Here is a 10,693-nt window from a genome sequence, read left to right on the forward strand (position 1 = left end):
GGTTCCAGGTGCTACAGGCCTTTGGAGCCAATGTGCAGTAAACTGAGCAGTAATGAAACTAAAATACTAACTGTTGTAATCAGGTGAATGATACAGGAAATGTGGGAGCAGACCCATTGCATGTGTGGGCTCCCTGTGGCCAGGTCAGCACTACACGTCATTGTTAACCTAGATTATCCAGTTTATTGGTTGGAGATGAAAATTCATTCTCTTAATATAGGCAGTTTCCCTGCAGATGTTTTTATTCTACTTAAGGCATTGTAGCTTTCTCTTCCTGAAAGACTCAAGTTGCCCTCTCCAAGCTGTCTTAAGTCCATGTTGGACGCAATTTGGGGGGCATCATTTTTTTTTTTTTAAATGAACCCAGCTCCATCCCTCACAAAGAGCTCAAAATTTCATTTACTTCTGGGAGTTGACCTCCAGTCTCCATTATGCTCTGCAGTTTTCCTACTTTCAAATATACCTGTCAGAGTTTCCATTATCTGATTTTTTTTTCCTCTCTGTTACTGCAAGGTAAGTGAAGTGCTGTTGAGTAAGTGAATTATTCAGTTGTTACCTCGTCCTCAGTGGTGTTCTTAGAGTGCTCCATTCTGTACCTAATCATTCACTTCCTGAAAGAGGCCAAGACTACCTTGCTCAAGGACCTAAATGACCAGACAGTTCACTACTGGCCAGTCCCCCAGCATATTCCCTCCTGGGTTCATCATTGGGCTCTTGCCCATTTTCCTAAAGGCTCAGGACTTCTGAGTTCATAGTGTTAACGCCCCTTATGTCCAAGGCGTGATGCTCTATGGTGGGTACCCAAATATGGTTGAATCACTGAATCAAAGGAAAATGAACCACTGACAATAGAATGCAAGAGTCTGGCTGACCTGGCCTGCCTCTGGTGGGAGCCATGGCTACACAGAGAAGGTCACAGGGAATAATCCACCAGGTGTATTGGCCTTTTGCCCTAAAGTCAGAAGGGATTTTTGTCATGTATTTAAAGTGTAAGCCAGCAGGCGTCTGCAGCTTAGAATCGGGGAAAAAGGCTTATTGACAGTAAGTAAAAGGAGAATTCAGTGTTTTCATCTTTGGAACCAGATGTTGCATCTCGATAAGCTGGAGGCCTTTAAGGATAGGGACAAAGTCATTTACCAACTCCTATATAACAGTTCAGCAAAGTATTTCCCCAGAGTGGAAGAGATGGTGAGCGTGATACAATGGAAAGAGCACGTGAGCCTACATCTGAGGTTCACCTAGGCCCTCCTACTCACCTCATCGAGCAAGTCACATTCTCTCTAAAGTTGGCTTAATACCAGTTTTTGGGGGCCCAATGAGAGTGCATATGAAGTGCATTGTAAAATGCTCATTAAATGGGTTTTTGTGGGCTCAGCACCTGTATGAAGCAGTGTATCACCCCTTTCTTCGTTTGGTATATTAGAAGAACCAGGGGTTTGAAGAACAGGTAGCTTTAGAATGACGGTGAGCATTTTAAAAGTGTCTGCTTGTGTGCCAGCATGTTGCATACATTATTTTCAGCTCTGTCAGCCTCTTAAGCTAGACTCACACCGATGAGGACCCTCACCCAAACAGCCTAAAGCCACACACGGTTAGAGCCCATGTGCTTTCCCTGGCACATGGAACTCCTCTCATTCATTAGAAACTGCAGGCTGAAGTTAAGGATGAAATGGAGGCAGATCAGAGATGGAGTCTCCCTAGCCTTTGAGGTCTGCATTGGGTCAGGCAGCCATGCAAGCCGTAGCTGAGCGGGTCCCTGTAGCAGCCAGGGCTGCAGGGTGGGCACACCGGGGTGCTGGGGTGTCTCCAGGGCTCTGCTCTCAGCACACACAGGAATGGCTTCCAGAGAAGCCAGCGTGTTCCCAGCAAGCTGGCTTTATCTCCTCTAAGCCTGGAGGTTGAGTGAGCTCCACAGGGGAGATGGGTCACCTTGTGCTGTCCTGCCTGCTCCCAGGCCACCGGAGCTTCCCTCACCCTCCACCAGAGGTCACCCCTGCGGAGCCTTGCCCCGACTCGTGCACTGTCACGCTGAGCCTTGGCCTGCACCCCAGCTTTGCAGCTGGGATTTATTTTTGGCACATCAGCCATCCGTCCTCAAGTAGCAAAGCCTGAAGGAAGAGCAGCAAGATATCCTGTTCTGGCCACAAGCGTCGGCTCGGGACACGCTTCAGCCCTCTGTTGTCCCCTGTCCCCAGGGGGCTCCTGGACCTTTGGGATTCCTGTCACGTTCATTCCAGGGCCTGCGAGGACACAGAGGTGAGTAGCTGTGTGGGGAGCGGGAGAGGCTGTGGCGTAGGGAAGACAGAACCCCCCACATCCCTTAGACCCACCTCTCCCTGCTTCTGAAGGCACGTGGGCCCAGAAGCATGGCAGCACTGATTCTCTAAGTTTCAGGGAGAGATATCATGTTCCAAAAAGGACCAGGCTACCTACTCCTGTTTGGGGACCCTTTCCAAAGGCATCTTCGGTAAGGCATGGGGAATGCAGGCAGGGGCAGTGGACAGAGGCGCGAAGTTGGCCCCAGGTTAGGCCTAGAGTAAGGGGATGAGGCAAGATAGACCTCCGCCACCCACCCCAGGAGAGGGAGTGCTGCTGGGGCTCAGTGGGGCCGGTTATGCCAGGGAACGGGCCCCGATGGGACGGCATCCTGGGCTGGGTCCACATACACCGTCTGTGCAGGGAGGGCTGCAGGAAGGGAGAGACCTTTCCTTACCCAGCTTTGGGAGGTGCGGGGAGGAGGGGGAACAGATGCCCCTCGTGGGAACTTTAAACGGCTTACCAGGAATTGGGCTCGTTTTTATGGGGAACAGACACTCCAGTGCTCAGCTGGGGTTGCTGACGGGGGTGGAGCAGAGACAGCTCCAGAGCCTGCTGCTGGCAGAGGAGACTTGTTATTCTAATCCTTCCTCTGGGAACCGGGCACCCGGCAGTGGGGACACCAGCCTTCCTGGAACAGCCAGCCTGTCCTGAGGCAGCCAGGGCTGCTGCTTGGCTGGTCAGCAAATGGGCCTCTTTGACAGGCCAGACCTTCTTGGACCCAGAAAGGGCAGTGGAAATGGGACCAGAGGCATCTTTGGCCCTGCTGAGAGGCAGCTCGTGCCCATTTTCTATCTGCCCCTCTTCCTGTTGGTACAGCATTTTCTCCAGTCCTCAAATCCTCCGTGTGAGGTAGGAGTTCCGTACCCAGTGGCCTCTATGTTCCTGAAGCAAAGCCAGCCACCTCCTCTGGGTCTAGGCCTGAGTGTCCTGGCTCCGTTCTGCCCCACACTGCAGCAGGACCACTCAGGGCTCATTGGCCATCGTTAGGTAGGACACAGCGCATTCTGAGGACATGGCCATCCTGCTGGCAGGAACCTGGACCAAAGGGACACCTCCAGCCATTATATCTACGGAGCAGCACCTGCGACACACCTGCACTGGGCACAGTGGGGAGGGATGGTTGGGATGATCTAGAGATGATCATGGTGGGACAGAGATGAGAGAACAAGTGATACCAGAGGCTGGGGCCAGGACTCACCCATCAAACTCTGCCTCCCTCAGAGCACCTGGCACAGTGCTTCTCAGAGTATGAAAGGAAGAAAGGAAGGAGGAAGGAAGGAGGGAGAGAGGGAGGGAGGACGGAAGGAAGGAAGGGTGAAGGAGGGATAGTGATCACAAAAACTAAGGGCAGGGCTTCCCTGGTGGCGCAGTGGTTGAGAGTCCGCCTGCCGATGCAGGGGACGCGGGTTCGTGCCCCGGTCCGGGAAGATCCCACATGCCACGGAGCAGCTGGGCTCGTGAGCCGTGGCCGCTGCGCCTGCGCGTCCAGAGCCTGTGCTCCGCGGCGGGAGAGGCTGCGGCAGTGAGAGGCCCGCATACCGCAAAAAAAAAAAAAAACAAACAAAAAAAACTAAGGGCAGAATGGGTGAGGAAGCAGCAATGGGAAGCACAGCAAGGCTGTCGCAGAAGGAGGGGTGTTTTCTGGGTAGGACAGTTACAAGTGGGGGAGATAAGGAGAGGTTATGGGAGCAGCATATTTGCAAATGAAACCATGAAGCTTCTCACCTTTTCCAGAAGTGCAGAGAGCAGGCCGAGGAAAAGCAGGACCAGCTGCGTCGCCTCAAAGAGGAAAAGAAAGAGCACTTGAATTTGTCCTTTGCAGAGTTTCTCGGTGGTGCTTTCTAAACTCAAGCGTGTGCTGGCCCTGTCAGAACTAACCTTGCAGCCTGGTGGCCCGATGCCTGCCTGGAGCCTGGGCTTGGGCCTGGCTGCCCATCTGTTGCTCCTACCAGGGAGCAACAACTAACAACGAGAACATGCCGGGAGCCACATGGTCACCTGGGGTCACGGGAGCTTACAGCCAGTGGGGAGAAGCAAGTTGGGCTCTTTCCAAAGCTTTTTTAAAAATTCATAAATATTTATTTTGAGTATTCACAAGAGGCCAGACTGATGCCAGGAAATACACAGATGAGGGAGAGGGACTTCCCTGGCGGTCCAGCGGTTAAGACTCCGCACTTCCAGTGCAGGGGGCACGGGTTCGATCCCTGGTTCTGCTGGGTGCTTGGTTACCAGAGGAAGGAATTAAGATCCCACATGCTGTGTGGTGCAGCCAAAGAAAAAAAAAAAGGGAGAAACGGTTTCAGCCCTCAAAGAGCACATCCCCCAGGTCAGGAAGGCTGACCGCTTCTTTCTGTTCCCCTCTTTAAGGAGCTGAACATGGCCCAGTACAAGACACTGCCGGACTCCCATTCCGCACAGAGCTTCTATGAGAACTACGAGACCAAGGAGATCCTGGGCAGGTGAGGCCCGGACCTTCCCCATGAAATTCTGGGCTCCGGCCGGCACTGCGGGCGGGATCAATCTCTGCTTGACCCTGAGCACTGACCCCATTTCCATCCTGAAAGCACTGTCCACTTGGAGAAACTCTCGGTTCGGGGTCCTGCCCTCCTGCACCAGGATGGAGGAAGCGGGTATAAGAGCACCCAGATTAGAGACCTCTCCCAGCCAAGAGCTCCCCCAGCTTGGGGCCAGGGTCAGGAATCAGGTGTCAGAGAGAAGCTAATGGCCCTGAGAGGGTACAGCTTCTTCCTCCGTGCCGAGAAAGAGCACTGAACTAGGAGCTAGGAGGCCCCACAGCAGGCTTCTTCCTCTTGGGCTCCAGGCAAATCGCCCTCTCTGTGCCTTTTTCATCCTACCATCCCCCGAAGCTCACAGGGAGTTGGGGGACAAGGCAGGACATATCTGCTGCATCCTGGATCTGGGCCTCGCCCTGGGGCCCCGGGGATGATCGGTCCTCTGCACCCCCAGGGGAGTGAGCAGCGTTGTCAGGCGCTGCATCCACAAGCCCACAAGCCAGGAGTACGCTGTGAAGATCATCGACGTCACGGGTGGGGGCAGCTTCAGCTCTGAGGAGGTGCAGGAGCTGCGAGAGGCCACGCAGAAGGAGGTGGACATCCTGCGCAAGGTCTCAGGACACCCCAACATCAGTGAGTGACGGCCCCGAGCCGCGGCGTGGTGCCCTGCCATGGGTGTACTCTGATAACCCAAGCCGGGGGGTGTGGCCCCAGTGCAGCGAGCCAGAAGCACCAGAGTGTCTCCTGCACCCCGAGGCCCTGAAAGCCGAGTGCCCAGAGGCTTGAGGCTCCCGGCTCCACCCTCACTGCTCTCGGGAGTCAGCTCTAAGCCCCCTCTTCCAGCCCCACAGAAGGGGTGACAGGCAGGGCTGGGTGCAGGTGAGGGAATGGGAGTGTGAAGTCCCTGGGTGCCCCCTCCCCTGGTGTGCCTCCTTTGAACACCATCGCGATACCCCTTCCAGCTTCTGAGTCCGGCCACAGCGGCCTTAGTCCCCTTGCCCCTGCCCTCCACTGCCCCCGCCTGGGTTCCTCTGTTGCCTGAGATAAGCGAGCCATTTCCATTTCAGTACAGCTGAAGGACACTTATGAGACCAACACTTTCTTCTTCTTGGTGTTTGATCTGTAAGTACCCAGGCCTGGGGCCTATTGGAGAGGCTTCTATTGTAGTCCCCCACCCAGGGCTTCCTGGAGACGAGCAGCCAGCCCCTTACACCGTGGATGCCAAATAAGGTCACAGACGCTTTAGGCAGACCAGCCCCTGGAGTCAGGCTGCCAGGTTTTAAATCCTGGGTCCACCACTTATGGGCTGGATGATTTCTGTCAGTATCAGCTTTCCCATAGGTATTGCAGGAGTAATAATGGCACAGTGACTGGCACAATGTAAATGCTAATAATTATGAACTACCATGATGATGACCATGGTGGTCATTCAATACTTATTCTAGACGTTGAGGATACGCAATCCTACTTCATGCACTAATTTTCACAGGGCGTGAACAGAAAGCAATCAAGTCATAAAACACACACAGAGTTATACATATACACATATATGTAAAGCTGAGTGGGGGTCAGAGGGAGTGGGCAGGGAATGCTCTCCAGGAGGTGACCTGAGCAGAGACCTGGATGAAGGAGACCTCTAGCCGAGGGAACAGCCAGAGCAGGGGCCCTGCTGGGTGGGCTTGGCATGTTTGAGGCTCGGCAAGCAAGTCAGAATGGGGGAGTGGAGCAAGCCTGTGGCGATGGCAGGAGGCAAGGTCGGTCAGTACCAAAAAGCAGATTATGCAGGCATTTTGGAGGTAAGAATTCTGGAGGGCCGAGAGCAGGAGGGTGATGTGATCTGACTTACTTTTATAAAGGGTCCCACTGACTGTAAGGGGCAAGGGTGGAAAGGAGGAAGCCAGCGATATGGGGGCAAGAGGCCCACCAGGGAGCCAGGTGGTAGAGATTGTACTTGGGATGTGGTTCAAAGATTGACATCATCGTCGTCGTCGTCAGCAGGAGCATCAGCGGCAACGTGTCACTGTTCCCCTGCTTGTGCACCAACAGGGCTATTGAGATGAGCTCCTTGTCACAGGGCCCTCTGCCTCCAGGGACCAGTGGGCCTTTTAGCTGGGAGAGCTCCTGTTTTCTCAGGAAAGGAAAAACGATACTGTCCATCTCCCCAGGCTCCAAGCATCAAATTCAAACAACACAAAGTGCTCTGTGAACCGTGCACTCAGACTTCTTACCATTGTTACTGGAAAAGGTTCCCAAGGAAGGGAACTCTCCAGCTCCCATGCCCCCGCTCCGTTGGAGTCCTCACTAAAGAACACACATCTCTGTTGCACGAATCATTGTTGGAGAGCTGTCTTGACTTCTCCATACGTAACTGCTAATTTAGGGACTAGCTTTGAGAAAATTATTCAAGCAGATTTTGTATTGCTGGAACGCTTCGTTTTGTAGCCATACCGAACACGTGCAGTGTTAAGTTTTTCTTGGAGACACAATTTAACTTGGCCTGTATACAGTTCCGCCACCAGCTCCAGGAAGGCAGGAGCCTGCTGGTGGGCCTTGCCGGGGTCCCAGTGTTGACTGGTAAATCTTTTTGCTGCTGCTGCTATTAGTGAGTTCTCCTAGCGTGTTTAAAATGGAATTAAAGTGATCAAAACTGGAGGCACACACTGCCTTTTGGGGACACAGTACCAATCGTGTATGAAACAAGGCTCACTTCTGTAATTTCTGGGTTGCTCCTCAAACAGAACTCAACTCCCCGCCCCACCAGTTAAGTTCAAGGATTTTCTTGCTTCCCTCAGATACTGGCCAGAATTCTTCCCTTGGGCCCTGCTTTTCCTGGAGGGGCAGGCAGGATGCACCTTTCCTATTTAACCAAAGGAGACTTTCCTAGGACCCCTCCAGACTCGCCCAGCTCTAGCTGTCTCAACTCCGTTAGGTGGCACTGTCCCGTAGAGCCCTTGGGGGCAGCTCAAATGTCTCTAACCTTTGAAGAAGTTGCTTGGGGAAGCTATTTTTAATGCTGCCCCAAATTGCCCTTCAGGGTATAACTAGATGATTCTAGCAGAAACCTCTTTCTAGATCATCCCAAGTGAGAAAATGGAACCGCAATTCTTAATCCTAAAATAGGTAAAACTGCTCTTCCATCACTACTGTTGCTTCTCTTTGTTCCTGGGAAAAATCAGGATACTCCTGTCCTTCTGATCTGGGTCTGGGGCCTTGTGCCAGTGGCTCAAGTTCCCTCTCTCCCCTCCCAACCCTGATTTTGACCCTGATGGATCCCAGTCCATGCTATCACTCCCACACGTGGGGGGACCTTCGCACTGGTGCCATCCCCCAGCCCCCAGTCTCCCTTGTTCTTCTTTCAACCTTCCGAGACAGCCTCTCCACTCACTTCCCTAGCTCCTCCCCACAGACTTTGGTCCTTTGTGGGGAGCAGCCCACTTTGCCCCTGGAGGTGTTAGGGTGGGAAACAGTTTTCTGGGTGCAGGGTAAGGAGGGGGTAGCCTTGGGGCACATCCAGCTACAAACCCTCTGTCCCCACAGGATGAAGAGAGGGGAGCTCTTTGATTACCTCACTGAGAAGGTCACCCTGAGTGAGAAGGAAACCAGGTGAGGGTCCACTTGCCCCTCTCCCTACTTCTGGCCTGAGTCCCTTGCTTAGGCACCGAGGCCTTGGAGGAGGCGTGGCACGCACCCGTCTGGGTCGGCAGTGTGCTCCGCTGGCTTTGGTGGCCTCCTTTCCTCCTTGACTCAGCCAAGGTAGGCCTAGCCTGTCTTGAGTCCTCCCTCACTCGCAGTCCAGCTGGCTTATGGGCTTTGGTGTCCCTGCCTGTTACCTGACCCTGCAGAGTAGCAGATGAAAGTAACCTGTTCCTGTCCCACCCCAGAAAGATCATGAGAGCCCTGCTGGAGGTAATCTTCACCTTGCACCAACTCAACATCGTGCACCGGGATCTGAAACCTGAGAACATCCTCTTGGATGATGACATGAATATCAAGCTCACAGACTTCGGCTTTTCCTGCCAGCTGAAGCCAGGAGAGAAGCTGCGAGGTCTGGTAACATGGCCTTGGCCCATGTCAGGGGCTCAGGCTCTCTCCTCAGCTCTCCTAGGAACAGAGATTGCGTGGGTTTCCCCCACAAAGTAAAAATCCTACCATTTCAGGGCTGGGTGTTTCTTCCCCGGACTGGGCTGAGCCAGGTTCCCACTGCCTGCATTCCAGGCCAGGATAGCTAGAAGTGACCAGGCCACTGACGGTGCCCCATGGGGTGGCCACAGGACCCAGCGCCCTGGCCCTGTCCTTGGCCCTGGGCCAGGCCCATGTTCAGAGAGTCCCAGCCCAGCCACCACTTCGGTTCCTTCTCCATTGTCTCTTTGGACTTTCCTCTTCCAAGTGCCTCTGCTGACCTCTTCTGATGGAAACTGTCCCTGCAGAGATCTGTGGGACCCCCAGTTACCTGGCCCCTGAGATCATTGAGTGCTCCATGGATGATGACCACCCTGGCTATGGGAAGGAGGTGGACATGTGAGTGTGTTGGGGGGAGGGAGGTGACCCGTAGGGACGGGGATGCCCCCGTGGCCGGGAGCCCCTGGCTGGGGAGGAGGGCACGGTGGGAGCTACAGCTGGCCCGCCCGCCTTCACCCACTGCAGGTGGAGCGCGGGGGTCGTCATGTACACGCTGCTGGCCGGCTCCCCGCCCTTCTGGCACCGCAGGCAGATGCTGATGCTCAGGATGATCATGAGTGGCGACTACCAGTTTGGCTCACCAGAATGGGATGACTACTCGGACACCGTGAAAGACCTGGTGAGAGGAAAGGCCTCCTGGCTCGGGGGTCAGGCGAGGGGCACGTACAGTGGGGAGAGGGGAGTGTACCGTGCATGCCACGGGTTGGAGGCCCTGCCAGGAGGGACCACCCCATAGACGTCTTCCGTTCTGTCTCGTTCTCTCAGGTCTCCCGCTTCTTGGTGGTGAGCCCCAAAGGCCGCTGTTCGGCAGAAGAGGCCTTAGCGCATCCCTTCTTCCAGCAGTACACGGTGGAGGAAGTGCGTCACTTCAGCCCCCGGGGGAAGTTCAAGGTACTTAAACTCGCCTGCCGCTCAGGGCCCCCGGGGTAGGTGCCACAGGCCCCTGAAGTCCAAGCTCCAGGTGCCCTTCTTGGGGACTCCTTACGCCCACGGGGTTTCCAGAGCACCCGCCCTTCTCCTCCCGCCCAGCCCTGTGATGGTTGCAGCTCAACTTCTGGCTTCTGGCTCCGACAGCCTTAAGCCCTGTGCCTGCTGGTCGGGTGGGAATGGGGGTAACGGGGGCGGGGGGAGGGCAGGCGGGAACGCTAGGACAGGCCCAGCAGAAACCACACAAGCCTTCGTGGCAAACAAGCTCAGGGCCTGCCGTCACGGACCGGCAAGGAAACAGGCCGCGGGGCGGGTCCAGCTCTCAGGCCAGGCCCTCCGCAGGTGATCGCCCTGACGGTGCTGGCTTCCGTGCGGATCTACTACCAGTACCGCCGGGTGAAGCCCGTGACCCGGGAGATCGTGATCCGAGACCCCTATGCTCTCCGGCCCCTGCGGCGACTCATCGACGCCTACGCTTTCCGGATCTATGGCCACTGGGTGAAGAAGGGGCAGCAGCAGAACCGGGCGGCGCTCTTCGAGAACACACCCAAGGCTGTGCTCCTCTCCCTGGCTGAGGAGGTCTACTGACGGGCAGGCCGGCAGGCCAGGTGGGATGGGGGTCAGGCCGGGAGGAGAAGCCACCGATATGGAGGGCACAGGAGTGAGAGCGGGTGCAGGCCTCTGTCCAGAGGGGGCACTTGGCCCCAGCCACTCTCCCCTCTTGGAGGCGTCACGCGGTGGTCAGTGCAGTTGGA

General features: G+C 55.2%; 1 protein-coding gene across 3 annotated transcripts; it reads left to right on the forward strand.

Moving 5' to 3' along the window:
- The first annotated feature begins 4,695 nt into the window (after window positions 1–4,695).
- Window positions 4,696–10,526, forward strand: PHKG1 (phosphorylase kinase catalytic subunit gamma 1). 3 transcript variants are annotated; one of them, XM_065891870.1, is made up of 9 exons: window positions 4,696–4,778; window positions 5,287–5,465; window positions 5,900–5,957; window positions 8,364–8,435; window positions 8,714–8,877; window positions 9,260–9,350; window positions 9,477–9,630; window positions 9,777–9,902; window positions 10,281–10,526. In XM_065891870.1, the coding sequence occupies exons 1-9, from the start codon at window positions 4,696–4,698 to the stop codon at window positions 10,524–10,526; spliced, it is 1,173 nt and encodes a 390-aa protein (XP_065747942.1). The 3 variants fall into 3 exon arrangements, with proteins under 3 accessions (XP_065747942.1, XP_065747943.1, XP_065747944.1); XM_065891871.1 differs by having other exon boundaries at window positions 5,900–5,954; window positions 8,370–8,435; XM_065891872.1 differs by having other exon boundaries at window positions 5,287–5,443; window positions 5,905–5,954; window positions 8,370–8,435.
- Window positions 10,527–10,693: the final 167 nt, after the last annotated feature.

Source organism: Phocoena phocoena, chromosome 15 (assembly GCF_963924675.1).
Source record: "Phocoena phocoena chromosome 15, mPhoPho1.1, whole genome shotgun sequence".
NCBI lineage: Eukaryota > Metazoa > Chordata > Mammalia > Artiodactyla > Phocoenidae > Phocoena > Phocoena phocoena.